Source organism: Chlamydomonas reinhardtii, chromosome 16 (genome assembly GCF_000002595.2).
Source record: "Chlamydomonas reinhardtii strain CC-503 cw92 mt+ chromosome 16, whole genome shotgun sequence".
Lineage (NCBI taxonomy): Eukaryota > Viridiplantae > Chlorophyta > Chlorophyceae > Chlamydomonadales > Chlamydomonadaceae > Chlamydomonas > Chlamydomonas reinhardtii.
Genome location: NC_057019.1, coordinates 1,639,710 through 1,667,678, shown reverse-complemented (window position 1 = coordinate 1,667,678; position 27,969 = coordinate 1,639,710). Strand labels below are relative to the sequence as shown.

General features: G+C 64.5%; 5 protein-coding genes across 5 annotated transcripts in view; 1 reads left to right on the top strand and 4 right to left on the bottom strand.

Moving 5' to 3' along the window:
- Nucleotides 1-5,003, bottom strand: part of CHLRE_16g654600v5 (uncharacterized protein) — a 15,975-nt gene extending 10,972 nt beyond the window's left edge. The window contains exons 1-7 of the mRNA XM_043070871.1: nt 4,273-5,003; nt 3,260-3,455; nt 2,722-2,806; nt 2,217-2,352; nt 1,652-1,782; nt 1,237-1,319; nt 340-888 (exon numbers count right to left, since the gene is read on the bottom strand). Of these exons, the coding sequence (XP_042915513.1) occupies nt 340-888; nt 1,237-1,319; nt 1,652-1,782; nt 2,217-2,352; nt 2,722-2,806; nt 3,260-3,455; nt 4,273-4,324 (1,232 nt within the window). The 5' untranslated portion in view covers nt 4,325-5,003. The remainder of the gene's footprint in view (nt 1-339; nt 889-1,236; nt 1,320-1,651; nt 1,783-2,216; nt 2,353-2,721; nt 2,807-3,259; nt 3,456-4,272) is intronic.
- A 118-nt stretch (nt 5,004-5,121) lies between these two features.
- Nucleotides 5,122-15,323, bottom strand: CHLRE_16g654550v5 (uncharacterized protein). The gene is made up of 10 exons (XM_043070870.1): nt 14,851-15,323; nt 13,515-13,670; nt 12,832-13,225; nt 11,994-12,622; nt 11,628-11,778; nt 11,154-11,404; nt 9,854-10,978; nt 9,530-9,663; nt 9,132-9,321; nt 5,122-8,790 (listed from the first exon to the last, which is right to left on the bottom strand). Exons 1-10 carry the CDS (start codon nt 14,872-14,874, stop codon nt 6,418-6,420), a joined length of 5,427 nt encoding a protein of 1,808 aa, XP_042915512.1. The 5' UTR covers nt 14,875-15,323; the 3' UTR covers nt 5,122-6,417.
- A 48-nt stretch (nt 15,324-15,371) lies between these two features.
- CHLRE_16g654526v5 (uncharacterized protein) lies at nt 15,372-16,093 on the bottom strand. The gene has a single exon (XM_043070869.1). The coding sequence runs from the start codon at nt 16,022-16,024 to the stop codon at nt 15,821-15,823; it is 204 nt and encodes a 67-aa protein (XP_042915511.1). The 5' UTR covers nt 16,025-16,093; the 3' UTR covers nt 15,372-15,820.
- A 250-nt stretch (nt 16,094-16,343) lies between these two features.
- CHLRE_16g654500v5 (uncharacterized protein) lies at nt 16,344-19,818 on the top strand. The gene is made up of 7 exons (XM_043070868.1): nt 16,344-16,737; nt 16,806-16,881; nt 16,977-17,130; nt 17,493-17,587; nt 17,871-17,933; nt 18,367-18,480; nt 18,906-19,818. The coding sequence occupies exons 1-7, from the start codon at nt 16,457-16,459 to the stop codon at nt 18,996-18,998; spliced, it is 876 nt and encodes a 291-aa protein (XP_042915510.1). The 5' UTR covers nt 16,344-16,456; the 3' UTR covers nt 18,999-19,818.
- Nucleotides 19,819-19,841: 23 nt separating this feature from the next.
- CHLRE_16g654450v5 (uncharacterized protein) lies at nt 19,842-27,503 on the bottom strand. Its single transcript, XM_043070867.1, has 8 exons — nt 26,232-27,503; nt 25,797-25,838; nt 24,302-25,483; nt 24,003-24,050; nt 23,709-23,774; nt 23,293-23,450; nt 22,945-23,038; nt 19,842-22,643 (listed from the first exon to the last, which is right to left on the bottom strand). The coding sequence occupies exons 1-8, from the start codon at nt 26,949-26,951 to the stop codon at nt 22,131-22,133; spliced, it is 2,823 nt and encodes a 940-aa protein (XP_042915509.1). The 5' UTR covers nt 26,952-27,503; the 3' UTR covers nt 19,842-22,130.
- Nucleotides 27,504-27,969: the final 466 nt, after the last annotated feature.

The following is a 27,969-nucleotide window of genomic DNA, read 5'->3' as shown; positions in this document are numbered from 1 at the left end:
AAGGGTGGAGGCGGCGAAGGAGGAGGTGGGGAAGGGGGGGGCGGGGGCGGCGGGGGAGGCGGGGAGGGAGGAGGTGGGGTGGGAGGCGGTGGGGATGGGGGAGGCGGAGGCGGAGGAGAGGGAGGAGGAGGGGAGGGAGGAGGAGGCGAGGGAGGAGGAGGAGAGGGAGGCGGGGGCAAGGGTGGAGGAGGCGAGGGAGGAGGAGGCGAGGGAGGAGGAGGGGGAGGCGGAGAGGGGGGAGGTGGGGAGGGAGGAGGAGGTGAGGGAGGTGGGGAAGGGGGTGGCGGGGGAGGCGGAGAGGGAGGTGGGGAGGGAGGAGGAGGAGAGGGAGGGTGAGGCGAGGGCGGAGGAGGTGAGGGAGGAGGAGGGGAGGGAGGAGGAGGCGAGGGAGGAGATGGGGATGGAGGAGGTGGAGAAGGGGGAGGCGGGGGAGGAGGAGAGGGAGGAGGAGGGGAGGGCGGTGGAGGCGAGGGAGGGGAAGGCGAGGGCGGAGGAGGCGAGGGAGGGGGAGGGGAGGGCGGAGGAGGCGAGGGAGGGGGAGGCGGGGGAGGAGGAGAGGGAGGAGGAGGCGAGGGAGGAGGAGGCGAGGGAGGAGGAGGCGAGGGAGGAGGAGGCGAGGGAGGAGGAGGCGAGGGAGGAGGCGAGGGAGGAGGAGGCGAGGGAGGAGGAGGCGAGGGAGGAGACGAGGGAGGAGGAGGCGAGGGAGGAGGTTGGGAGGGAGGAGGGGGCGAAGGAGGAGGAGGCGAGGGAGGAGCAGGTGTGCTGCCGCTGGCCCCGGGTGGGGGCGGCGACCCACCACCGCTGCTGGTGCCGTTGATGGCTAGGTCCCCAATCATACAGCAGTAGCCGCCATCGGCGTTGACGCCCGCAGCTGAGAAGAGCGCATACCTACATACACGGAGAACAGTCGGGGCGCGGGGGGGGGGGGCGGGCGGAACCGCAAATCAGTAGGGGCCAATGCCTTTCGCTCGTCCCGATTGCCCGTATCTAGCAGCCTGGCAGTGCCACCAGCAACAGCCGGATGTGGAGCGGGAATGCCTGTGTGTGTGTGTGTGTGTGTGTGTGTGTGTGTGTGTGTTAAAGAGCACAAGGAAAACGTTGCGCAAAGACAGTGTATGCGATGCAGCAAAGCGACGGTTGTGTGTGTGTGTGTGTGCGTGTGTGTGTGTGTGTGTTTGTGTCCTGCTGGCCCACCTGCCTGCGGCTCCCCACTACCCCGTGTTGCGACACGCGCACCTGCAGGAGGGCTCGTTGAAGCACAGGTCCTGGATGCTGGCGCACGGGGCTGCCAGCGTGAAGCAAACCTCGGTGGCCAGAGCCTGTGGGAGATTAGGTGGGTTGGGCAAGATAGCTGAGCTTGGGTGGATGAGGCTGCGCGGACATGGTGGCCGAGTGGCTGGGGCGGCTGCCGGCGGCCTTTTGTGGCGGAGGGGTTTGCGAGTGCTGGTAACCCTGATGCCCCCCGAGCTCTCTCGTTGCGCACGCCGCCCTCCGCGCGCATGCCAGGCACGCATGCAATGCAGGTTGAGCCCCCGGCCGAGCCATCCAGTACAGTTTGCAATACACGTGTGAGCTTTCGACACAGACACACACAGACACACACACACACACACACACACACACACATACGCACGCACGCACGCGCACGCACCTGGGTGTTGTTCAGACCCAGGTTGCTGATCTTGAGCGAGGCGCTGGGTCCCAGGCTGTCCTCCCACTGCCACGCCTTACCCGACCAGCCGTTCAGTGACACCGAGCGCACTGAGCCGCGGCAGCGCGGGTCTGCAGGAGCAGGAGTAGGTGTGTGTGTGTGTGTGTGTGTGTGTGTGTGTGTGTGTGTGTGTGTGTGTGTGTGTGTGTGTGTACCGCGTGCTGCTTACGACGACGGTGTGTGGTGCACAGCGAGCCTCAAGCCACTGACTGGGTGCAGGCACGGCAGTTGGAGCAGGACATGCGCGCAAGCAGCCCTACCCACGACCCATAACCCGAGATGTCAGGCGGCCTGGATGGCTGGCTGTCTTTGTGGTCACAAACCATGAATGCCTACCTTACCACGCACAGAAAAACAGCTACCCCCACCCTTTATCTTGGGCTGGTATTTACACACACACACACACACACACACACACACACATTCACACGCATAGACTACACACACACCTTCCACTAGACTATACGCACAAAAACACATACACACATATATGCGCACCACCCACCGGCCTCCACGTGGATCTTGTGCAATTGCCGCTCCACCTCGTTGCAGCACATGCCGGTGCGGCTGCTGGCGTCCAGGGCGCCGCAGTCCGCCGCGGCCACGATGCGGTAGCACGCCCGACTGCTGGCACCGTTGGACTGTTTGGAAGGGGCGGCGACGTTGCAGCAGAGGTGTGTGCGGAGGCGGAGGCAGGCAGCAGGTGCCAGCATGGGTTGCACATGAACGCACGAGGTGTGGGGGCGGCGATGTGAAGGCTGAGCCCAGCGACGAGACCTCCCAACCCCTTTGCAGGCGGTCCCTCCCCTCCGCAGCAACATGCGATGCTGCCGGTTAAAGCACACCCCAAACCAGGCCCACCCGCAAGCCTAGCTCCGGGCACTCGTCTAGGCGACTGCAGACTACCCTTCCCCGTCGGTTAGCCAAGTAGTCAAGTCAAGAAATCCTTGTTACATCTCCTGTAACTCTTTCTGGGAATGGTGAAACTAACCCCAATTCTCGGTCCTCACCAGCTGCGTCACGCGGCTTAGCACCAGGCGGTAGGGGCTGTTGCTGGTGCCGCGGCCACAGCGGCAGTATGGAAACTGAGAGCGGCTGCGGGCGGGGCGGGCGTGGTGGCGTGCGGATGCGGCACGAAGGGGGCGAGGTCAGAGAGGTTCACCACACTCGTCAGCGGGTAACCGGCGGTCGCGCCGTGGGGGCAAGGGAGCTCTTCGCCGGGAGGCACCGTCACCGCAACCGCAACCAGCAGGCCGTCAGAGAGGGTCATCACAGAGTAGCAGCGTCATGCCACGTGGAGACAACCCCGGTCGGCCACAATTCTCGCTGCGAGGCTTGCACAACTACGAGTGTGCGACACACGCCGACCAGCCGGCACGGTAGGACGTGAAGGCTCCAGGACCTCGTTCCCACGAAGCGCCCACGCCCGCAACCGCAACCGCAGACGCAACCGCAACCGCAGCCGGCAGCGCCACGCGACGCACTGAGTTTGACCGCTAGCCCAATGCAGCCCGCCCCTGCCCTCCGTGGTCCCCCGGCCGCCCTCACCTGGTGAACCCATCTCGGTTCTCCACTATAGTGGGAGACGGCGAAGCCGCGAGGGTCGCGCCGTTGTCCAAGAAGTCCAGTTCGGTGTAGGTCTTATCCACGCTGCTGTACTCGTAGCCGTGGCCTCCGGCTATGTAGTCGCCATCGTCAACCGGCTGTTGCGGGTCGGTGGGCTCTTGTGCCCCTGTGCCGCAGGCTGCAATCACACGGGGCGTGAGGATTGTGTGTCAGCGTGGTAACGTGCAAGTGGCGATGGATGCGCCTGGAGTGATGTGAATCGTTCAGTCCATGGGTGTAGTTGGACATGTTGCTTTGTTGTTTCAGGTCACCTGCTGCCCCGATCACACGGGGCACACGAGCCGCACCCCGCCATCGAATAGCACGCGTCACGTACGTGAGGCTCACGGCAGGCCCACGTCACACAGTGCTGCAGGGCCGCCCAAGTGGTGATTCCCATGTGGGCCGGCGCTGGCGCTTCCCCATCTTGCATCTAACTCCCACATATGCATTTTGGTGGTTGTAACACTCCCATCACGGAGATGGTGACGGAATTGGTTTGGGACTGACCCCCCCTTCTTCCCAGTCAGACAGGCAACGGCCGCAAGAATGCACACGGCCACATCGGATGGCACGGTGTCATCAGATCTGCATGCACCGCAAAGCACCCGTGGCCCCGTACCCCACTTGCCACATACTACGGGTGCGAGCCAACACGACTGTGTGTTACTCTGGCCCCATATCGCCGCCTGAACCGTGCCATACACAAACGCACCCGCGCCACACCGAACGCTTCCCGTACGTGCACGCTAAACGCCTGCCTTCAGAATCAGCGTTGCGCCGCTACCCGCAGGGCGCCGCTGGCTACCTACGCGATGACATCTACTCTATATCAAGTTCCCTACCGAATGTGAACCGCTCGGCAACGCTGGGCCGCTCGACCCCCGGGGCACCTTCCCCCCTCGGCACCTTCCACGCTGGCCCTCCTGGAGGTGTCGCACGCGCCGGTCACTCACCTGCCACCAGCAACACAGCCGCCAGCACCAGTAATCGTGATGCGCGTATCATGATATATCCAGCCCTTAGGTTGCGAGTGCGTGCATCCTGCGCGGCCCTCTCGCGTTCAACTCTCGAATCGGGTTAACTCGGCTGAAACGAAACACTCAGGCGCCGGCCGCGAAGGCCAAGTTTATGTAATGCACAGACTCAGGTCCTATTCACGATTTGGTGGATTTGGGTCCACTTGAGAGCACTAGTGGTTTCTCCCAGTGGCCAGGGTGCACTGCCGACGCCTCTGTAATCAAAACCGTCTTTATGAGCGCGAAACCAATACCTCAACAGCGATGTGGTGCCGCTGTTTACAGGGAAAGGAAGGAGTTCGGGTGGAGTTGCTCGCGAGTTGCTATGAGACGATTCCTCACTCTGTGTCAGGAGTTAATCTCCACCTGCCTATTCCTATAGTCCAATCTACCTGGGCTTCGGGAAATGAAGTCGCATAGCAAGAATGCACCGCCCACCAATGCCTCATGAATCATTCGCATCGAGTTTCACGAGAGCGACATGCAGTGAGCGGTCTTGCGGCGAATCCTTTTTCAGCTTCAGCTATAGGCATACGACATGATCGCGCGACAACGCCTGTGCCGCAGGCCGTCGAGGCCCACCTCTCGAGCTCGTCTCGCAGCCTCTTTGCCTTGACACACTTAAGTCATGCTGGCTGCTTGAATAGTATTTCGTGGGACAGGCGAACTTTACCGGCATGACCAGGCATACATATGCTCTGAATTTCCTGTCTGCAGCAGCCTGGCTGACTGAGCGACCCGGGCCTCTGCCCCCTGGCCTCCCCCCCCCGGAACTAACCGCACCTGGGTTCTAGTTCCGGGGTACGGGGTACGCAGTTACCCTTTCCACACATGTTCATGCAGTATCCCAGGACCATCATGGCCAGCGCTGATGAGGCTAGCCCGTTGGCCAGTAAGGCAGTAACCCGGTTGTGGGGTTTGTGCGCCGGGACTGCAGCCATCACAAACGGTAGCTTGCTTCTCAGCACCCTCTGCTCTTGCTTGCCCCAGGAATTCAGCGGAGTACACTACGGTGTTGCATCCATCGCTCGCTGGATTGTGCCCGGCCTTGATGAGCAAGGGCGCCAACGCGCCAAAGGCCGCCCTGTCGGGGCCACACCAGCTCCTTATCCCAATGCGCGCTCCATCCATCCATCCTGCAACGCAGAGACACACTGTTACAGTATTCGCGGCTTCCAGGCACATGTGCACCCGTTGCATGTCCACTCCCACTCCCACTCAGCCAAGCAGTATCAAGTTGAGAACTAGACTCTTACACGCCCACTAGGCCGCAGTTGGTCTGCGTACGCATTAGTTCCGCAACACTCGTCATTTTCCGGCTACAATACCATAGTCCCCTGGATTGCTCCGCTTTCCTTTGAGCAAGGCCTGGCCGCGCCATACAGGGGAAGGGGGCGATTCCGCACGACGTGGGGCACATGACTAGCCCGCCCCGCACCAACCCTACCACACTCTACCCTCTGTGGGAATCACCTAGCCCGCCTCAGGGCAGTGCACCCCAGCAGAGCAAGGCTCGGAACCGTACTCCACCCGCGGCGCGGCCAACTAGCTCCGCTGATGTCAGTAACCTGCCTCCCCGTTGCAGTACAGCCAAAGATCCAGCATACAATACAAGCGGAGCCGCTGTCTAAATTATCCCCACCGCGTTATTGCATGCAGGCCATGCAGTACCCCCGGCACAGGCCGGCACAGGCGCCACGGCACCAGGCGTCCCACGTGTCAAAAGCGCAAGCAGCGTTCAGTAGTAGTGGTACCGCACACACGCACGCACCGAGCGCAATTGCGTTCTGCGGTTCTGGACATGACACGCCTGCGCACCACACGTCAGCAGTATCGCATACTCGCATACACTGAGTCTACTAGTTAGAGGAGTGGAGTGGTGGAGTTCCCCCCTGCTGCCTGGAAAGAATAAGCCTCGCTGTGTCACAGTCCCCTGAATAGTTGCGCCTTCGGCTATTGACCATCGCATGTTCAAAGATGCATCAGGCTGTATGTGTGTCCAAACCTGGACCCTGTGGCCGAACCACGCTCCCTACTAGCACTTGTTATGCGGCCTCAGGCCCCACCCCTATCAGGCCTCGTTCAAGCCGGGAACGGCAGCCGCAGGCCTTCCGCCGCGATGCCGGCCTGCCGGTGCGCTCCCGCGCCGCCAAGCAGCGCAGAGCCCAGGCTGCCGCGGGGGCTGCCAGCGCCCGGCAGCCGCAGGTGCTGGTGCTGCTGGTGCTGTTGCAGCGGTGCCTGGCGGTCTGCGCACAGGGAAGCCTCGGCGCCCCCGCCCAGTAGACCGCCCAGGCCGCGCTCCCGACCGCCCAGCCCACCGGCCAGGCCACTGCCGCCAAGCGCGCTGCCCTGGTCGTGCAGGCCCAGCATCTGCTCACAGCCCTGCAGCCGCTGTGACTGCTGCTGCTGTTGGTATTGCTGCTGCTGCTGCTGTTGTTGCTGCAGCTGCAGCTGACGTCGCCGCTGCAGCATCATGTCCAGGTAGTCCCCACCGGTGCCGCCGCCGCCGCCGACATCGCCTCCCTGTGCGGTGTTGCTGACGCGCCGCAGCAACGTCTGCGCATCCTCCCGCCCCAGACCCAGGCTGCCTAGCAGGCCGCTACCGGCGGCGGAGGCTGAGTGCGAGCTGCGCAGCGCTGCTGGTGCGACCGCCCCCGCAGTGGCGGAGTTGCCTAGCTGGCTGGAGGTGCTCCCGCCCGACATGACGCGCAGGGTATCCAGCACCCCCCGGCCGGCAGGGGCGCCGCCGCTGGTGCCGCTTCCGGCGCGCTCCACCTGCATCAGCAGCTGCTGGTGCTCCTGCAGGTGCAGGCCGAGCAGGTTGGTGCAGGGCAGGCCGGGAGCCGACAGGTCCAGGGCGGGCGCGGTGGCCCCGGCCGCGGACGCCGCCGGATGCGGCTGCGGGTGTGGCTGCGGCTGGTGTGGGTGCTTGCTGAGCCCGGTAGTCTCGTTCGTGTGCACGTCGAACACGCGGCTGTGGCCATGGTGGGCTTGTTGTTGGCCGTTGGCGTCGTGCAGGTGCTGGTGGAGGTGGTCGTGCGGCCGGCCGGCCCCCGCCCCCGCCCCTGCCGGCAGCGCCTCGCACTGCATCTGCATGAGGCGGTCGTCGGCGTTGCGGCGCTGCGCGTGCAGCTTCTGCAGCTGCTCCTGCAGCATGTGCTGCTCGTGCTGCAGCTGCCGCAGCTCGTGCAGCTGCAGCCGCTGCTCGTTCATCACCAGCCGCGCCGCCGACGGCAGCGCCTGCTCCGCGCTCGAACGCTTGTACGCGCCGCCGCCTCCACCGCCGCCAAGGCCCATCAGCGTGCTACCGTCAACGCTGCTCTCGCGCTTGATAGGCAGCAGCTTAGCCTCGGCGCTTGCGCCGGCGCCGCTGGCGCTGCCAGAGGCGCTCAGACCCACATGCGCCGCCAGGTCATCGTTGCCGCGTTTCGCCAGCATCACCACATGCTCCACACCGCTAGGGCCCGTACAGCCGTTGGTGTTGCCCTGGCTGTAGCAGTCCGAGCCGCCGCCGCCGCCGCCGCTGCTGGAGCTGCCGCCCGGGGCAGCAGCGGTGGCGCCTGGGGCGCCGACGCCGACGGGGGCGGAGGTCGGGGGCTGGAACTTGACCACCACCTGAACACCGTTGCCGTGCCCGGAGGCCTGGCCGGGCTCTTCCTTGACACCTGCGGCACGTGCTCCTACTCCGCCGCTGCCACTGCCCGGCTCCGCCTTTGGCTGGGGCTGCTGCTCCTGCGCCCGCTGCTGCGGCCGGCCCGCGGTCTGCAGCAGCGTCAGCAGCTGCTGCGATGACTGTGACTGCAGGCCGCCGCTGCCCGCCCGGCCAGCCTTGTTGCTGCCGTTCACGGCCGACGTCCGCTTCCGACTGGCGCCCGATGGCAACGCAGCTGCGCCGTCCTTGCCCGAGCCGCCGGCGCCGCCGGCCCCCGCCTTCTTCGGACCTGAGCCTGACCCCGGCTGCTTGCCCTCCAGCTTGATCTTCTTTGCAGCCGGCTGGTCGCCGTTGCGCGCGTCACGGCCGGCACCGCCGGTCCCGGGCTCCTTCTTCGCAGCCACCAATCCCTTGCCGGCTCCAGCGGGGGGCTTGGTGCTGCCGGCCGCGTCCTTCCCGCCCTGCGCCGCCGGCCCCGCCGCCTCCGCCTCCTCCGCCTCGCGCTTCAGCCGCGCCTGCCGCGCCGCCTCCTTAGCCGCGCGCTTGGCCGCGCGCGCCGCCTCGCGCGCCTCCTCCTCCGCCGCCTCCGCCTCCTCGCGCGCCTTGTCGGCGGCGCGCTGCCGGCGCGCCACCTCCTCGGTGCGCAGGCGGTTCATGGGGCGCGGGGCGTAGGCGGGGTCGTTGAGCGCCCGCAGCGCCTCGATGCGGCGCATGGTGAAGCGCACCCACTCGCCGGTGTTGGTCCGGCCCTCGGCGGGCGGGTACTGCTCCAGCGGCCGCTCGTTCTCCAGCACGTGCATGTCCTGTGTGCATATGTGTGTGAGAGTGTGTATGTGTACGTGTGTGTGTATAAACAGAACGAAAGCCTAGAGAGGGAGAGTGTGTGTGTGTGTGTGTGTGTGTGTGTGTGTGTGTGTGTGTGTGTGTGTGGCGTTCGAGACATTGGACATGGCGGCATGTTGATGTGAAACATGGAAGACAGCTCCTTGCAGTCACAGCGCTCATACAGGGATGACAGAAGGGCAACCGCTTGCAAGGAAGCCGCCCTTGCCGGCGCGCTGGCGGCTGTACACGTCAATAGCAGCAAGCGTTGTCGCTTCGCGCTGCGCCGACAGAATCTGCACGGGGTATCTTGCTAACTCACCTTGCCCAGGATGTTTGCCATGAAGTTGGATGAGTCGGCCATGGACCAGCCGGAGGACATGGTGGTGTGGAAGGCGAAGCCAGGCGAGGTGAGGAACACGGAGCCGGGCAGCTGCACGGTGCGCCGGCAGCCCATCTTGATCAGCTTGTCCACCGTCTCACTGGCCAGCGGTACACACTTGGTGTACACACTGCATTATAAAGGGAGGGGCGGCGGTAGGAGGAAGCGGGTGCGGGGAGCAGGTTAGGTTACGGTATTTTCAACAGTCGTTCAACAGTCGTCCAAAGGCATTCAGTGCATCAGTCACCACAAGCCTCCCGGTCATCGCAAGCCCCGCAACACCACACCACAAACCCTCCCTCCCTCCGCACACACGCACGCCGCCGCACGTCACTCACTCCTCCAGCTCCCACTGGTCCTCCAGCAGTTGCTTGAAGCCGGCCTCGGCGGCGCGCGGCACCCACCACCACGCCTTGGGCCGCCCCACCACCATCATGTTGATGGACTGTAGCAGGAAGTCCTCCACGTGCCACTGCGGGGCGGCAAGAGGGCGGCGCGTGAGTTCAGGGTGCCAGTGTCCAGCGATTTAGGTTTATTCCCAGGGAGATCGGGCAGGACGGCCATACTCCCAAACATACACGAGTAATAGACACGGTCCGGTGATTGCACAAGCCTCCTGCACAAAAGCAAAATGCTTTGCTATTACGCTCCCCGCAACTCACCGCGGTGTTGGTGAAGGCCTGGCTGCCGATGAAGTACGAGTAGAACACGCCCGGCATCAGCTGCACCCGGTGCGCGAACGCGCCCTTGAGCGACTGCTGCAGGCTGCTGGCGTTGCTGGCGCTGGCCATGGCCGCATGGTGCGCCGCCGTCGCCGCCCCCGTGTCGCCGCCGGCAGCCGCCGCCGCGGCGGCGGCGGCCTCGGCGGCGTCCGCCGCCGCCTCCGCGTCACGCTCCGCCAGAATGGCCGCCTCCGCCACCGCGTTCAGCTCCTCCGTCACCGCCTCAAAAAGCTCGTCCTCGTCAGCGCCATGGGCGTGGCCGATGCCAGGCATCAACGGCGCCGCCGCTGGCGCCAGCGGCTCCTCGACAACGGAGGAGAGCCGCTCTGCGGCGGCGGCGGCGGCTGCTGCCGCCGCCTGCGCTGCCGCCACGTCGTCAGCGCAGCTGCAGCCGCCCTGGCCCAGGCCGGCGCATTTGGCGGCGCGGACGGTGGCGGCGGCGGCGGCCGCTGCGGCCACCTCGGCGGCGGCGTGGCCGGCGGTGGTCTGGCGGATTACCTCGCCGAGGAAGTCGTCCGCCAGGGACGCCGACGTCACACAGGTGAAGCTGAGGTGGCCCAGGTCGTAGCCACCCATTTTGCCGCTGCTGCTGCTGCCGCTCCTGCCGCCGGTGTCGGCGAGCGGTTTGCCGACGTCAGCGGGGTGAATGGTCCCCGGCACAAAGCCGCTGTCGCCCGGCGGCCGCAGCAGCAGCGACGGCGGCCGCGCGCCCGGCTCCGCCGACACGACGCCAAACTCCTTAGCCCCGCCGTTGCCGCCAACACCGGCCACCCCTGCGCCGGCAGCACTGCCGCCGGCGCTCAGGCCCAATGCCTCCAGGCACGGGTCACACCCCACTGCCGCACCTGCAACCCCATTCCCAACCGCAGCCTCATGCTCATAGTGGTGGCGGTGGGCCGCGGTTTTGCGCTGCCGCTCCGCCGCCTGCGTGGCGCGCAGGTGCGCCGCCAGCGCGTGCACGTCCAGCACCGGGCTCTCGTGGCGGCTGGTGTGGAAGGCCATGCAGGCGCGGCCCAGCGCGTCCAGGTCGGCGCCGCCGTCGTACAGCCCGCTCAGCCGCCCCGCCTGCGGCAACACAAGCGCTTGCACGCGTGAGTCAAGTTGACGGGACAAGCATAACGCACGCGAGAGTCCAAGACTCAAGAGCGGCTGCACTGCAGCTGGCTGCCGGATGGGCGTCTTCCTGCCACGGCAGCGCTGCACAGCCCATCCCGCGCCCCCTTACCCGACCCCGGCGCACCTGCGGCCCAAAGATGCGGTCCCACTCCGCGGCGGTGGGCATGATGGCGTTGGCGTACATCCAGCCGCAGCGCAGCGGCATGCGGCGGTGCAGCGCCTCCACAAAGTCCACGTAGTCCAGGCTGTGCACGCACTCGTCCAGCAGGCCCAGCGCGGCGGCGGCGGCCTCGGCGGCGGTGCGCTGCCGCTGCCGCTGCGGGCGCAGGGCGGCGGCGCGCTGCGGCGTGATGACCATGTCTTGGTACAGCTCGGCTGCGGGGGAGGGAGGGGCGGCAAAAAGATGAGCGGGAGGGCGACGTAGCAGAAGCCAGGCACCCTGCCCCTGCTGGTGCCGTCTCTCATCGCTCCCCTTGCCCCTACTGCCCCTTCTGCACGCTCCGCTCGCTCCTCACGACTTTCCTCCTCCCCGCCTTCCCCCCGAGCCTCTGGTTCCTTAATAGGAACGGTACGAACAACCCCTCCCTGCCGCCCTCACCAATGAGCCGCTGGCTGCACAGCGCCAGCGCCACGAAGGTGCTGAGGCTCATGGCCAGCCGCGTGTCCTCGGGGCCGTCGCGGCAGTGCACCTCCACGAACACAGCGAGGCTGTCGCCGGCCGCCAGCATGGTGTCCAGGCGCTCAGGCACCTGAGGGGCGAGAGGAGGAGACGGCGGGGCGTAGGCGGGCGGGAAGCTCTGAGCGGCGGAGGAAGGGTGCTGCAGTGGCAGGCGTGACCGAGCATGCATACTTATATCGCATTACGAGCATGGTAACCAACTCTGCAAGCGCGGTCCAGTGGCTTGCCGAGTATACCACTGCCCTGCCCCCGCACTCGTGCAACCTTCCACCAAATTGCACTCACCCGCCAGTCCTCCCACACCACGCAGGTTAGGTTGTCCAGGTAGTGCCCGTCACCGGCCTGAGACTTGCGGCCCTTGCCGCCCTCAGACTTCTTCCCAGCCGCAGCCGACTGCTTGGCCTTGCCGCCCGCGGCCCCTTCCGGCGCCGGCCCCCCTTGCTGCGACTGCGGTTGCGTCTGTGATTGCGGCTGTGACTGCGACTGCCCTAGGTCTTGCTGTGACTGCGGCTGCGACTGCCCCGCATCTTGCTGGGTCTGTGACTGCGTCTGTGACTGCGTCTGTGACTGCGGCTGCCCCGATTGTGACGCCTCCACATCCACTCCTGGCGCGGCGGCGCCAGCCTCCGCCGGTGCCTCCACCTTCACGGCCGGCTCCTGCTGCTGCTGCGGCTGCTGCCCCTCTCCCCCACCACCTCCGCCTCCCCCGCCTCCAGCTCCGGCACCCCTGCTGCCGTCGTCCTGGTCCGCCAGCTTGAGCGCCGCCAGCATCTGGCCCATGGTGGTGCCGCCGGCCGTGGCGCCGCGCAGCACGTTGATGGGGCCGCCGCGCAGCTGCCGCAGCGCCGCCACCTCGCGCAGCAGCCGGTCCTTCTTGTCGCCCATCACCAGCGTGCGCTGCTCGCGCAGGTGGGCTGCAGGGACAGGTGGGAGGAGGCAGGTGAAGGGTGAAGAAAACAACAACACCGGCATTGGGGACAAGAGGTGGTTGCAGGATGGCCGGGAGGGGCTGCGCTGCACACATGGCAACACGCTCGCACGCCGACACATGCGCCAAAGCAAACATCTGGGCACACACACCAGCAGTCCGTCCGTCCAGCCGCCCTGCAAAGCCGCTGCTCACCAAAGGTGGTCGTGAGGTACTCCAGCGCGGTGGCCGCGCCGCCCTTTTTGTTGCTCCGCTTCACAGCGGCCGAGCCCTTATCACTCGCGCCCTTGCCCCCGCCCGACCCGCCCTTTTTCCTGGGGGACGCCGCTGACGTCGACGCGTCCGCCGTGCCATCGGCCCGGTCCTGCGCCGCGCTTGCCTCAGCGGCCTCGGCGGCCGCCACGTCCGGGCCTGCTGCTGCCCCTTGCGAACCGCTGCCCTCACTGCCTTTACCAGGCGCCGCTGCTGCGCCATCGCCCTCGGCGCTGCCGGCGTTGCCGCCGTCCGCGTCCAGCGCTGCGCGCTCCTCCAGCCACTTGGCCAGGAAGGGGTCGGTGGCCTTGAGGTGCGCCGCCAGGTGGGCGGCACGCTGCAGCAGCACAACGGGGCACCCGGCAGAGAGTCCGCTCAGGGAGTGCCCCGGGCTGGTTGCATCCTAGAGACACACACATGTCGGCGACGGCACTCCTGACCGCACCCCTGAGCATCGCCCTCGGCGTTTTAGCTCTACGACAAACCCCAAGAATCCCACACACGTCAGTGCACCCGGAGTCCTGCAAGCTGGATGCAAGCCCCCGCACTAAGCGCCTTCAGAACCGCCTAGTCCCGCGCTACATCCCAGCCGCCGCCAGCCCGCACCACCAGCGCCAGCGCCCCACCTGCGTCACGCCGCCGCCATAGCACTCCTTCTTCTGGAGCGACTCGACCATGGCGTCTGCCGCCGCCCACAGCTGCGGGTGGTTTTTGGCCATCCATGCGTCCGACGTGGCCAGCCGCGGCCGCAGCTGTTCATAAAGCTGCTCGGTCGTATAGACCTGCGCAGCACGAACAGGCACCCGGAGGAAGGGAAGCGAAGGAGAGAGGTTAGGCTGTGGAGGGTGCAAGAGGGAGGTAGTGGCAGCAGGCAAGCGGGCCGCTACAGGGACTGGGTCCCGTTACGCACACCCCTGGCGTTAGCCGCCTTGCATCCCGCCCATTCCGAGGGAGTTGGCGGTGGGGCGCTGGGTGCGCATATGTGTAGGAATCAGGGTGCCGCCGGCGTGCCACCAGTAAAGTGCCGTACCACCGTACGGCATCCCGGTCCCCACTACCGAAAACATGAAAGCCCTACCGACGCGCTCTGATTTGACGTAAATTAATTATACATGTGATTGATATGACATACTAGTCATGTTTAGCACGCCGCGTGACCCGACGGTTGCAGCCGCGGCGCTTAGCGACCGAACCGCAGCGAGAGGGCCGATTGGTCACCCAGGCCACTTCCGGCCCGCTCGAGCAATTCTGAAACCCCAAATGTCCAACATTATGCTTGTGGTCGACGCTGAGCAGTGCCAACCACAATCGGAAGCCGTCGTCGCGCCGACCGAGCCTGGTGCCAGCCCTGATATGATGGCGGGCACCAGAGGCACGCGCGCGCGGCAACTACCGGAAACGTTGCGACTAAGTGATTACAAGCATATGTTCACATCTCCGACCATCCAGCACCTCGCCGGGACCAGAATGGGAGTTGTACCGGCGGTAGCGACTGTATGGCCTTGCCCGCAGCGATGGTGGCGGGTGTGGGGGGTATCCGCCCACGCCACAACATTTGCATATCCAGGGTATACAGATGCTTCTAGGACGCCCATAACGGGGCCGCAACGCTTGTTTTCGGCTACACCCCGCCCACGACCAAACCCTCCCGGCATTTGCTGAGGTGAGGTGGCAACGGACGGCGCTCGATACAAGGCACACAGGCATGCGTAGATGGCTATTAAGGGTGTCCTCTATACAGATAGCGGGCTATGCTGGTGGCGCCGAGATACTGGGCCTCGGGCGGGGTGCCGGGCATCGTCGCCTAGGTCGGAGGCTGCGAGGGGCTCCAACTGGCCAAGCCCCGACGTATGGGGGCTAGCCAACCCGGCCAGCGCACATTGCTCTGCAGGTCCTATGCGTGGCCATGGTGCCAGCCTCGCAAGGCCGCTGGGAGGGCGCTGCCCGGCAGGATGGGCTCACCTCTCTTTGGCCGCGAATGGTCATCCCGCTCCTCAGCAGCTCCAGGCCAGATTCACCGCAAAGTGAAGTGATAGAGAATTCGTTTCCAATCGCTTGGTGGGTGTTGCTGGCCGGTCAGGTTATCGCTTAGGTCTCAGGTCTCTTGAAGTTGCTGCTCAGGTGAGCTCAAGCTTAATGTTACGCTGGATGAGCCAGTCATGTCTAAAGTAATGTCTATGTGTGAAGTGCGCTTGTGCAGGGAAGCCCGCACCACCGGGGGCGCCGAGGGGACAGTGCTGACCGCGATGGGGCTGTACGGAAGTCGATGCTTGCACGCGCTCGACTAAAAATGGAGACATGCATACAAACTAGTATGGTCTAGAACTGTCTCCCTGTAGCTCCAGAACCGACGCTGAAGATCAGGGAGGCCTCACCGTGGTTCGCGCGGGAGGTTTTGCCAACCGCTCAGCGAGCTCGCCGCGCAAGTCTTTAGCTTGTCTATTGCCTGAAAATGCATTGACTTAGGTGCGATGGCTTGAAGGCTAACTCGTAAGGTCTCACTGGAGGTTGACGGCCGGTGACTGCGCCGTGACAGCGTGGCTGCGCTCACCTTCACAGACTTGGCACACACGAACCCATAGGGCCATCCTCCACCCCGTTGGATCCCCTCCAAGCTCTGACCCTGTATGTACATTCAATTAAGGTGTACATGCGTCCTGCATGTTGTAACAGCTTCGGCATCCTTAATACTTGGCTGGCGCAGCCTCCCCGTCTGCGAGAACAGCCGCCGATGGTGGCCATGCCGCAACATGACCAAACCTCCAAGGCCTTAGCGCCTTTGCCTGGAGCAGTCCTTATGTCAACTCGGCTCGTTCCTGCCGTTGTGCCCTTTTATTGGGTGTGGAGCGCGCCTCTGACCATCTCTATCCTTTTGCCTGGATGCCCTACAACCCGACAGCGTGTCAACGCTGGCGGTCCCACCGCAGCTGTCTCAACACCGCCACGTCAAACCTTGCGAAAAAAATAGCCGTGAGGGCTGCGAGGGCTTGGGAACCAACCGAGAGTAGGTGGACTGCACTGGACTGCAGATGGCTGACAGCATCGACGAGTGCGCCTGGATATCGAGAGCCTCGAAGTACCCCAGCCCTGACAGCGCGACACGACCAACAGTAGCGTGTTCAGCCACTTCTGGCATCTTATCCCTGCACTCTCGGCCTGCTCTTGTTAGCCCATGTACTCCAAGATACGGAGAAAGCGCCTTACCTTCATCCAGCGGGGCCGCTCTGGAATTGCGGTACTGATTGGGATGGGGCAATATACCCCTCCACCCTTAGCCCCGCGATGACCGCTGGTGGGCCAACGGCTTTCGGATACCGTGGCGTGGAAGCTGGGTTGGCCAAGGGGCACGCTCGGCCTTTCACTCCCGGCGCAGCCCTCGTCCAGCCAGGTGTGTTTTTGAGCTAATCTAGCTTTATTTACTTCTTAGGATGTCGATGAGCCGGAATAAAAGTCTACAAAAGGTCGGCCGCCACATTGAACCGGGCTTGCTGAGACGCGCGACTTTTGCCCATTTCTTTCCTTTACAATATAGAGTAGCAGTCTTGCTTATATTTACACAGCTGCAATCATGAGCACTGTCCTACTCCCGAGCGGGAGCAGCGTCTCCGTTAAGGTTCACCCGGTTGTGCTATTTGCTATCTGTGATGCGTATACCCGCCGTAAAGAGCACCAAGACCGTGTGATCGGCACGCTCCTAGGCGTGGTTGTGGACAACACGATCGAGGTGAAGAACTGCTACGTAGTGCCGCACAATGAGAGCTCGGACCAGGTCATGGTGGACGTTGTGCACCATAAGACGATGTTCGAGCTGCACCAAAAGGTGGCGCCGCACGAGGTCATCGTGGGCTGGTGAGCGGCGGCAAAGCTGGGCGAGAGCTTTCCGAGCGAATTCTGACACGCGGCTTGCCCTTTTGAAGGTTCGCGACTGGCTCGGAGCTTTACAACAGCGACGCGCTGATCCAGGAGTTCTACAGCAAGGAGTCGCAGCACCCTGTAAGCGGGTCTCAGGCTCAGGCTTTGCAGCTGCGTATTCAGCGCCTGGCGCACGCGCTTATATTGACAGTTCGATTAATTGTCGGGGGCCGCAGGTGCACATGGTGGTGGACACCACGCTGCGGGACGAGAAGTTCAACATCTCTGCCTACACCTCGCGCACACTGGCGCTGGGCGACAAGCAGCTGGCCACCGAGTTCGTGGAGATTCCCTGCGAAACCATCTTTGGGGATGTGGAGCGCGTGGGAGGTGCGTGCCCGCGCCGGAGTACAGCAGCGGCGGACGGGGCCGGGGATGGCGGGGAGCGGACACGTCGGATGTGGCGCTTGGCCGTGTCATGCGACCAGGGGCCATCTCAGGGCTGCCGGGTCCGCACTCCTCCAGGAGGGCCGGGTTGGGGCACGGCAGGCAGCAGCGCTTGTGGTGGACCTCACGCACAGGAAGGTCATCTGTGCGCCTCAGTCCGGATGCGGGTGGGGGCGCCCTCCGTGCCAGGGCAGGACGGCCTAGGGGACAGCGGGCAGCTCAACCCGTGGGCCTCCCCAACCCATCCCTCCTGCCCTCACCTTTTTGAACACGCTTATACACGCCCCGGAACCCCCGCGCCGCAGCGGACCTGATGCTGACTGGCCTGAACGACCCCAGCCCGGACGCCAAGAAGGACAGCTCCAGCAAGTCCCTGACGGACGACGCAGAGACGCTGCAGGCAAGAGCGGGCTAGCACGGCTTTTGGGAGCTTGGGAGGGAAGCGGTGGCGTGTGTGTGTGTACATGCGGCGATGGACACGCGGGTCCGGTTGCTTGTGATCCAATCTCCGGTGGGCTGGTTTCTCCTTGCATATCCGTGCGTCGTGGATCCATTGCAATCCGCCTGCCTGCTTGTTAGGGCTGTCCACAGATTCGTGCCATGCGGCTCGGCACCGGCTAATGCGTAACATGTTCCTGCCATGTTGTGTTCTTGCTGCTCTGTGTGTGTTGCATCTGCTTCAGGCGTCCATGGCTCGCCTGGCGGAGCTTGTGGGCCGCGCCGCCGAGTACGTGGAGGCCGTCAACGTGAGTGTGGGACTGTGTGGGAATGTGCGTTCTCTGAAGGCGATGGAGGGAGGCGGGAGGGGAGGGACGCGGGAGGCAGGAGGGGATGTGAGAAGGGAGAAGGGAGAGGGGCAGAGAGGAGAGGGGAGATGTTGACTCGGCGGAAACTGGGTGAGGGCGTCTGCAGAACAATTGAGGCGTCTGAAAAGAGAATGATCTGGGCTTTGTTCGCGCGCGTCTGCATGGCAGATGGCTAGGGCATGCGAGTGAGTGGGGCCTGTTCGTGACTGGTGGCGGCAGATCCCTAGCAGCACGCCAACAGGCAAAGTGCGCTGGTATGGGACCGCAAAGTGCAACTGGAGGGGCTTCCTTCGGGGCTGGTGGTTCTCCTGGTTCGCCTGCTCTTCGCCCACCGCTCCTGCTCCTCTCCACGCCTCTGCGCACCCACACGCAGTCGGGCAAGGTGACCGGCGACCCCGCCATTGGCCGCTACCTGGCTGACACGCTGGCGCTGGTGCCGCACCTGGCCCGCCCCGACTTCGAGCGCCTGTTCAACGAGAGCGTGCAGGTGCGGAGCGGTGCACGGCCGGGGGCGCCGGGGGCGGACAACGGATGCAGTGGTGGCGGTGCGGTGACGGCGTATGCTGTGAGAGCGTGCGTTTAGACACGCGCGCGGAATGTACTGGGTGGGCGTGGGTGGGCGCCTGAGAGCCGTCTCACACTGATCACCTCCCGCTAACCCCTTTTAGTGGGTCTTGGAATACACCACACACACACGCGCGCGCACACACACATACACTGTCTTTGCGCTATGTTTTGCTTGTGCTCTTTAACACACACACACACACACACACGCGGAGCTCGGTAACCGGCGTCGGTATTTTTTGGTAACTGCGCGCGCGTGTATGGCGGAATTTTGTTCCGTTTGATTCTTTGTTTAACACACACACACATACACATACACACACACACACACACATACACACCCCGCAGGACAACATGATGGTGACCTTCCTGTCCGACCTGCTGCGCGCCCACGTGGCGCTGGCGGAGCGCCTGGGCACCGCCGCGCTGCCCATCATGTAAGCAGGAGCGGCAGGAGGAGATGGAGGAGGAGGAGGAGGAGGAGGTGGGGCAGCAGCGCGTCCAGCAACAGCACACGCGAGGCGCACCGCGGGTGCGGGTGCGGGTGCGCCGCAGTCGAGCGCGTCAGCGCCGGAGCCAGAGGGCAGCGCGCGTGCGGTGGTGGGCGGCGCTGTCTGCATGCAGATAGCTGGCGGACAGCCGGGCTGCGATGCGGTTGAGGCGGGCGGCGGCGCACGGCGGGTGGAAGCGGCAGGACCAGGGAAAATGACGAATGGTCGTGTGTGGCTCTTGACTTGGCCTTGGCAGCTGTGGCCTCCCGAGGACGCACTAGTGGGGGAGTATAGTTGGGGTGGAGAGCAAGCGCAAGATAGATATCTACAACGCGCCTGTGGCAATGTCGGGGGTCGCATGTCACAGGCACGGAGCAGGGGCACATGTGGCCGAGCTGGTGCCGCGGCGGGCAGTGCTGGCTCTGCCCCTTGGTGGAGGCCTAGGCGCATGATTAGTTTTGGTGATAAGACTGCCTCAAGTGACAACCTGGTTGCTGACCGGGCATTGCAGGACGACATTACGCGACAAAACTAGGCAGGACGTGCCAGGGCAGACGGGGAGAAGGGGTGATTAGCTGGGTAGCAGTTCTTCTGTGCGGCGGCGTTTAGAAGCGTAGAACCGCCGCGGCGCAGGATTATTCTGATGTGTAGGTCTGCAGGTGGGGTGTCCACGTGGACAGGACAGGGTGAGCGGCAGGCAGCCGCCGAGCAGCAATTTCCGGGAGCGCTGCCACAATGCAGGTTGGCTGGTTGTGTAAGGCTGCTCTCACCACTTGCCTGCTGACCTGGCCTTGAACGACTGAAGTCGAGGGGGCGCTTGGTCATGCGAAGTCACGATCGCGCGACGAGCAATTACTGGGGGAGGGCATGAGGATGGGCACGTGCGCCCTCCGCTGCGTACTCGCCTGCACTGGGCTCGCAGTTCAGCCCAGTCCATCTGCCTGCCTGCCTGCCTGCACATTGCCAGCCTAGTCGACATGGGCCTCGCCCAACCCTGGACACCATTGGTGATTTATTTTGCCACGGTCCACTTACACAAGGCCTTCACGCGGCGGTGGCTAACGTGCACACACGCTCTCGATCATCTTTATTGCCCCCACAAACCACCGCACCACCCACCACGTGCCATCTCCCTGTGGCTTGTCTAACAAAGCGGAATTGCTGGTACAAATTCGGCACTACCTCCTAACCAATGAAAAACTAGTCTCACGGCGGCCTTCACCGAACCTGCCACGCCAATACGTGCGGCTCCACACCTGCGCCTACCCCTCTGCCACGGCCGATCATTCTAGTTGAGGCATCTCATCGGGCTCATGAAACCCTTTCTTCTTTTGTGTCGAAATAGTCGCACGTCAAGTCGATCGTCAATTGGGGGCTCGGGCACCCCAACCTGCACGCTGGCACGCCACCCGTGTGTGTACTGCATCGCAACGGTGCTACCCACCCACACCTTGGGCAAGCCCCGCCACGGCTACAATTACAACACCCGCACTCATCCGTTGAAATCTACGCGTATACTCCACTACTCTCTGTGTGCCTTCCTGCGTGTTGCGTCAGGTCCTGTAAATCCAATCCAATTCACACGCTGTAAAGTAATGCTTTAACGCGCACTGCTCTACTGCGCTGCACCCACCGGCCCGCGTCTAGGCACTGCGGTTGCCGCTGTCACTACTGCAAATAGTGTCATTCCTTGGGAATCCTTATTCATTCCATCGGTTTGCTCCTCCACTCCCAGTCCACCACTACAACTGCTTGACTGCGACTCTCCCCTTATGAACCTAGCCTCACCTCGCCGCACCTGTGCAACGTGCCGCCCATGCCACGCCGTCACACCACCCACCACCAAACATCGCGCGTCTCGTGTCGCACGGGTTCGTGCCATGTGTCTGCGCTACTCCGCACCGCCGTCCGCCGCCCGCGCCCTAGTCCTTCCGCAATCCGCTATCCGCGCGTCTCCATTAGGCAAGTCGAGGCAAGGCGAGAGTATTTATCCACGCGGCACCGTGCGGCCACCCATCGATCAGCCAGGACACACCGCTCACCGGAATCAATGTAAGTTCAACAGCCAACGGCTGCCGCATATGCAGCCGTGGAGCAATGCCTGCTATCAGGACAAGTAAGCCGCAAACGCACCGCTACGCTTGCAGTCCAATCACAACTCGTCTCAACGTGTGGACTACTCACCGCCACAGCTAGCAATTTCAACAACTTCTAACACCCACCCAATTGATGCCGATCCCCACGCGCAGTCCATGCCACACGGTCGGCCCCTGCAGCATGCCGCCCTCCACCCCCCAGCTTTCCAGTTCGTGCTTTGCACAGGCACGACCGCCATGGAATCAAGCAGACGCCCGCATACATCGTAAGCCGCTCACGCCAGGTCTCCATGCTATCTAGTCCTGCTGCCCCATGCCAGCACGGCGGCACGCTACTGCCCCCCTGACAGCCCCCTGCTCGCCCGCCTGCCCGCTGCATTCCCGCCCGCACCAGCCGATTCCGTTCCAGGCCGCGTCGAGCCTCGTGTATTGCTGCATGCCGTCGTAAATTGCGTTGATGTACAAAACACACACACACACACAAATACAACACAAACACACACACACACACACACACATGTGCCGTGGCTTACTGCGCTCATGCGTGCATGTCAAGGCATGGGCATATGCACGGCGGCGCAGCCACGCAGCCCCACCCCACCCCACGATGAACACCCCCCTCAACGCCATGTACACTCATGCCGCCCCGCCCCGCCACACACCGGGCGGGCTATGCCCCATGCAGCGAACGCACAATCAAACAGCGGACGCGCATAAGTATTTATGTCAAGGCATAGCGTGCGCACTTCCGAGCCTAAACCGACGTGCAAGATAGCGTATCGCAATGGCGGGTCCACACACGCAACCCACCATGGCACTGCGCCCCAAGATTTGTCGACGGACGGGGGAGAAGAAGGGTGTTGGAGAAGAAGCGCACACCAATTTCCAACTTGATAGCCGCACGCCGCGTGAATGCTCTGGATCCACCATCGCTTACAGGTGCGGGCGCCCGCTTCGCTTGTGGTCAATATCTCATGGCAGCCCGCTCACAGGTTGCCAAAATAGCCGCCGTAGCCGCCGCCGGCGCCAGCAGTACCGCCTATGCCACCGCCGTACATGTCGTTCTGGCCGCTGCCGTACACCGCGCCGCTGCCGCCGCCGCCGCCGTACGGGCTCATCTGCATGTGGCCGCTGCCACTGGCGTAACCGCCGCCGCCGCCGCCACCGTACAGGCCTGGGCCGCCAGGCGAGCCAAAGCCCACGGCCGCCGCCGGCGAGCCAAGGCTGCTGGGATAGCCGCCGCCGCCGCCACCGTAACCGCCGCCGCCGCCGCCGCCGTATGGGCTACCAGCGCCGTAACCGCCACCCAAACCGCCGTAACCGCCGCCGCCGCCCATGCCGGCCATGCCGCCGAGGCCGCTGCCGACGCCGGCGCCGGCGGCCAGCCTCAGGGCGAGCTCCTGCATCTGCTTCTGCGCGGCGGCCTGCTTGGCGGTCTTGCCGCGCTTGGACAGCAGCGTGTAGAGGTAGGCGGGCACGTTCTGCACGCCGTTGAGCTCCTGGGACGGCAGGTAGGGAGGTAGGGAGGTGGGAGGTAGGGAGGTAGGGAGGTGGTGGGAGGTAGGGAGGTAGGGAGGTGGTGGGAGGTAGGGAGTTAGGGAGTTGGGTGGTGGGAGAGAGGAGGTGGGCTGGGTGGAAGGTGGTGATGAGAGGGGAGGTGGATGGGAAGGTGGTGGCGGTGTGTTGCAGCAGGGTGACTAAGAGCTAGGCGACGCATGTTCGAGAGAAAAGGAAACTATGGCTGGGGAACTGCATGCGCGAAGCCATCCACGGAATCACCGCAGCAGCTCATCACCTCACCTGTGCGCACAGCTTGGACAGGCGGGTGCGCACGGCGTCGGGCAGGCGGATCTCCCGGATGGTGTCCAGCACCTTGGGGTCAAAGTGCGTCCACCTGCATGCATATCAGATCAGATGTGAATTGGGTCCAAGCAAGGAGATCCAGAGCGCGCTAGCGGCGTGCGGGGGCAAGCAAAGCAGCAGAGCGCCACGAGCGTGCGTGTGCGCGCGCTCCCTATGTATACAGCACAAAGCGAGACCCAGCAGGGAGGTGAATCCGTGCGAAGCCCAAGCTAGTGGCTTTGCAACCGCCTCATCCAATTGCAACCGCTGCTTGCCCGCTGCCGCCTGATAAGCAAGCCGCCGCACCTGAGCCCCTTGTCCGAGTGGATGAGCTCCTCCAGCACCATGATGAGGTCGGGCGTCAGTTTGCGCAGCGCGTAGGTCTGCGGGTCCTGCGCCCACACCATCTGCTCGTAGTGGTCGATCAGGCGCGTGGTGATGAAGGCCTTCATGCGCCGCACGCCCTGAGGGTGTGTGTGGGGAGGGGATGGAGGAGGCGGGGGTGGGGGTGGCAAGTGGGTGAGAGGAAGGCGGGGATTGTTTGTTCCAGTCCGAGCTGAACCAAGACGGGGGGCCAAGCTTGTCTGCGGGCGCTGCCCAGAGGGCACCCGCCCCCAAGAAGTCTGTGTCTATGCCTCTCGGGGGGACTTGGGGCCTTTGCCAGCAGCAGCCCCTGCCTCTTGCACCTCACCCCCCCCCCCCCCACACACACACGCCCTTACCTCCAGGTTGGCTGCGGTCTCAATGGAGTGCAGCGCCGACACCGCACACAGCTCGCCGAACAGCAGCTGTGGGGTGGGGGAGGTGGGTGGAAAGGTGGAGGGAATGAAGGTGGGAATGAAGGTGGGAATGAAGGTGGGAATGAAGGTGGGAATGATGCGCAGTGATGCATGCAGTGAGCCCTCGAGTCATCAAGCGGCAGTTGCAGCCACATGGCCACGTGGCACATGGCACATAGCGCACACCACGTCCCGCACGTCGATGACCCCCCTGTCCCCCCACCCCCCCACACACACCTGCAGCTGGAGGAGCCAGTGCCGTACACCAGCGTCGAAGTGCTCCGCCTGTAGAAGGGGTAGTCGTGGAAAAGTGGCGGGAAGTTGTCAGTACTCAGAAACACAAAGCGGAAACGGCCTCCGCCACCAAGGCAATCGTAGGGGTTTAGCGTCGCACCTTGACAAGCTACCATGGTGTCAGCTAGAAAGAAGGGGAACGGCACGGCACCACACCGGCACGCAACGAACCTGGAACGCGAGCAAGCACAACGCCAGGGACCACCGCACCAACCACCGAAACCCAACCATACCCAACTCACCCGGATGTGGGGGCCGCAGTTGTCCAGGACAGACTGAATCTTGTCGCGCACCGCCGGACTCAGCTCCTCAAAGCCCGCGCTGCCGCCGGCACCGGCACCGCCACCACCCAGCACCGCACCGGCGCCGAAGGCGCCGCTGGCGTCCACCGCGCCGCCAGGGCCGCCGCCGCCGGCGCCGCCACCAGGCGCACCGGCTCCGCCCATGAGCAGATGAAAGGCCTCCAGGCCGGCGGCCCCACCACTGCCGTTACGATGGGGGCTGGCACCGTAGTACGGCGCTGCGGCGGCGCCGCCGCCACCTCCATTGAAGTCGATGCCGCCGCCGCCGCCGCCGCCGGGAGACGGAAGGCCGGCCCACAGGCCGCCGGCGCCGCCAGCGACCGCGGAGGCGGGAGAGGCCAGGGATGGCGGCGAGCTCGGGAGCGCGCCGAAGGCGCTGGCGCCGGCAGCGCCGCCGCCGGCGTTGCTACCATCGTCATTGCCTGCTGCGTTAAGACTAGCGAGCACTGAGGCAATGTCCTCGGGCGACAGGGAGCCGCCGCCGCCGCCGCCGCCGCCGCCCAGCGGCCCCATGTTCAGAATGGTGGGCAGCATCTGCGGGTTGGCCTGCAGCGTGTCCAGCAGCTGCGGGTGCTGCTGTAGCAGGCTCACCAGAAAGCCACTGGGGCTGCTGCTGCCGGTGCTACTGCCTCCCGCCGCCGCCGCCGCCGCAGCAGCAGCCGCCAGGGCGGCGGGGGACAGTGGCGCCGGCGGCGGTGACATCATCAAGGAGCGTGCCGGCGTCAGCGGCGCCAGGTTGCTAGGGCGGAGCGGCTGTAGCTGCTGCGGCGTGCAAGACTGGGGCGTGACGCCGTCGGCTGTAGCAGAAGAGCCGGCGGACGCAGCCGGGGAGCGGGGCGGCGGCGGGGGCGGCGGGTGCAGCGGTGGCAGCGCGGCGGCGGCGGTGTTGTCCAGGTGGCTGCTACTGCCGTTGGCGTCAAGGGGCCGCGACGGGTGCGCCGGGGGAGATGGGAAGGTGGGGGAGTTCTTGGCGGGCGTGGCGGGCAGGCTGCTGGTGCCGGCGGAGGCAGTAGCAGCCATGTCGCCGGTGGCGGTGGCGGCGGCGATGATGGCTGCGGCTGTAGCACGTATGTCCTGCCAGCCGGGATGGGCGTCTACCTTGAACAGCACGTCGGCCGCATCCTGTGGAGTGGCGGGCGGGGGGAAGCAGGAAGGGTAGGGGCGAGGTGGATGGGCCAGCCATGAGTGGGAATGTGCCGTCCTGTGTGCGTGGTGGCAGATGGTGGTGGCGGCGGCGGCGGAGATGAGCGCCTCGTGTGCAGCAGCACATACCGTACGTCTTGCTCGCACCCAGCAGGCCGCCCAGCTGCGCACACGTGTGCGTGCACGACGCACCCAATCCCACACCACCACACCACACGTACGCCGCCACACGCCACTTGCCCCCCACTTACCCCCGAAACTGACCTCATGATCCACTACTCTCCCACCTCACCTGCAGCGGCACAACCTCCAGCAGCACCTCACGCAGCATGTCCTGCATTATTTGTAAACGACGCACACACACAACGATTGTATGCGTGAGAACACCCCACGTACGAGCGAGGCGGGATGTGACAAGTTACCAGGCAGCAGGTAGGCGGCGGGGACTCGGGGACGCGCCCCACGAATAATGAACGAAACGACCCACGCGCGGACAGACCGGGCCCCCCTCCTGTCGACACGCACGGCATTATTGGCGCCACGCAACCTCAATGGTGCCGCCGGAATGCACCGTGTAGCTGGTGACCCACGCAACCACTTATCCTTTTGGCGGGCCTCGTACACAACCACAGCCCGACATTCGGTAGGCCCGCCCCACCCCTCAAGCCCCGCCCGCCGCAAACCCCTCCAGCCACCAGCTAATCCCTCCCTTCCATCCGGCACTCACCCGCACGGACGAACGGCACACGTCAGCCACACGAAGGCCCAGAGCAGCGCCCGCGGCGGCGCCGCCGCCGGCCTCGCTGCCGCTGGCGCCAGGTGCCATGGGGAGGGTGACGTGGTAGTGATGGGCATTGTGGTGGTGGTGCGGTGCGGCGGCGGCGGCGGACTCTCGCGGTAGCAGCAGCCCCGAGGCGCAGGAGCTGCTCACGGCGCCGTCGCTGGAGTAGGATGCGGACGAGGTGCGCTTGGTGATTTCGGCGCCGTGGCCGGGCTGTTGCTGCAGCAGGCTTGCGATGTCGGCGGCGGGACTGGTACCGCTGGCCGCGGGGCCAGCAGGATGGCCATGTCCGAGGCCGACATCCTCAGCCAGGGGGGCCGCGCCGACGAAGCCGGCGCCACCAGCGAGCTCCGGGATCATCTTGGAGAGCCGCTCCGGGGTGGCCGCCGATGCCGCGCGGTGCAGGCTCGGCAGCTCGGCGACGTTGCGGCCGTCACCGCTGGAAACCGCGGAGGATCCTCCTCGGAGGTCAGCGCCGGACGAGCCGGCAGCCAGCGAACCCAGCTGCTTCAGGCCTTGGAACTTCACATCGTTTGATCCCGCCGCGGAGGAGCTCTCGAGGAACCCTAGCAGCGAGTTGAGCTGCTCAATCTGCGCGGCATCATACGCCTCCTCGCCGCCGCGCGCGGCGTCCAGACCGTTTGCCGTCTTGGTCGGCGTAGACATGACGATCGCAGCCAGTTGTGTGGAGCTGCGGGGCCGCAGCAGGCGAGGCGAGCAAGGTGCTCAACGCCCGATGAAATGTCGTTTGTTCGCGTTGTCGTCGCCGTGTGCTCGAGAGTAAGTCCGAGTGTGTCGATGATATGTTTGTATTGTATAGATGTTCTGAGGAAAGAGACGGCAGGCTCGCAGCGGCGGCCGAGCTCAATTCAAGACCTAGGGGCCGACCTTGCAAGTTGGCCAAGGTTAGCACAGCGAGCGAGCTATCACGGAGTGTAGCCTAAAACCTAAGTTGTGCAAGATTTTATTGGGGAGTCGGCGATCGCGAGCCCTAAATACGGACACATGCGAAGAGCCGACCGGCGGGTCATATCAAGCTGTTTGCGACGCGACAGCCCGCAGCAGCGTTTGCCATAAAACGCGAGCACAAGCATAGATTCGGAGACTGTTTCGACTCATACCACGCCGGGAAATCTTTGCACGGGAGCTGCGCTTGCCTCGAAGCGATCAAGGGACCGAACGCCCCACCGGCTTGCACCCATTTGCAGCTTAGAGTATAATAAATCAGGCAAGAACTCGCAATGCAGTATTCAGGGCCCAAGAACGGCAGGATTCAGGAAGTTGCATTCTGGGGGCAACGGTCGCGTCGGTTGCCGCCCTTCCACCTTTCAGCGTCGTCGCCGCCGCTCGCCAGGTGCTAAAGCCATCTTAGATTGCATCCAAAAAGTAAAAACTCGTGCCTCGGGGCTGTCGATTTCCTCCTTCGAACACTTCCTGGACATCCCACGGCACGCAGGCCTTCGCGCCATCGGACAAGGCGCCAGCAGACAAAGGCACACCTTCGCAATCGGGATCTAGCGCTGTTGACAAGCCCACCTGATCCTTTTCTTTATTAACGTGGTGCGCCCAACTGCCCCTTTCCGTGTTCCCCCCTGATAACCCGCTCCTGCCCAGGTCGCCCCCTGGCCACCCTCAAACGCCACCCTCCCCCTCCAACTTCCCCACCGCCGCCGCCCCACACCAT

Coding starts and splice junctions, on each gene's coding strand:
- CHLRE_16g654550v5 (XM_043070870.1), bottom strand. CDS start 14,874: ATGACCATTCGCGGCCAAAGAGAG. Junction 13,671..14,850: donor CCATTCGCGGCCAAAGAGAG/GTGAGCCCATCC, acceptor CGTGCTGCGCAG/GTCTATACGACCGAGCAGCT. Junction 11,779..11,993: donor TGGTGTGGGAGGACTGGCGG/GTGAGTGCAATT, acceptor CTCGCCCCTCAG/GTGCCTGAGCGCCTGGACAC.
- CHLRE_16g654526v5 (XM_043070869.1), bottom strand. CDS start 16,024: ATGCCAGAAGTGGCTGAACACGCTACTGTTGGTCGTGTCGCGCTGTCA.
- CHLRE_16g654500v5 (XM_043070868.1), top strand. CDS start 16,457: ATGAGCACTGTCCTACTCCCGAGCGGGAGCAGCGTCTCCGTTAAGGTT. Junction 16,738..16,805: donor CACGAGGTCATCGTGGGCTG/GTGAGCGGCGGC, acceptor GCCCTTTTGAAG/GTTCGCGACTGGCTCGGAGC. Junction 17,131..17,492: donor GGATGTGGAGCGCGTGGGAG/GTGCGTGCCCGC, acceptor CCCGCGCCGCAG/CGGACCTGATGCTGACTGGC.
- CHLRE_16g654450v5 (XM_043070867.1), bottom strand. CDS start 26,951: ATGTCTACGCCGACCAAGACGGCAAACGGTCTGGACGCCGCGCGCGGC. Junction 23,775..24,002: donor ACTGGCTCCTCCAGCTGCAG/GTGTGTGTGGGG, acceptor CCCACCCCACAG/CTGCTGTTCGGCGAGCTGTG. Junction 23,451..23,708: donor AGACCGCAGCCAACCTGGAG/GTAAGGGCGTGT, acceptor ACACACCCTCAG/GGCGTGCGGCGCATGAAGGC.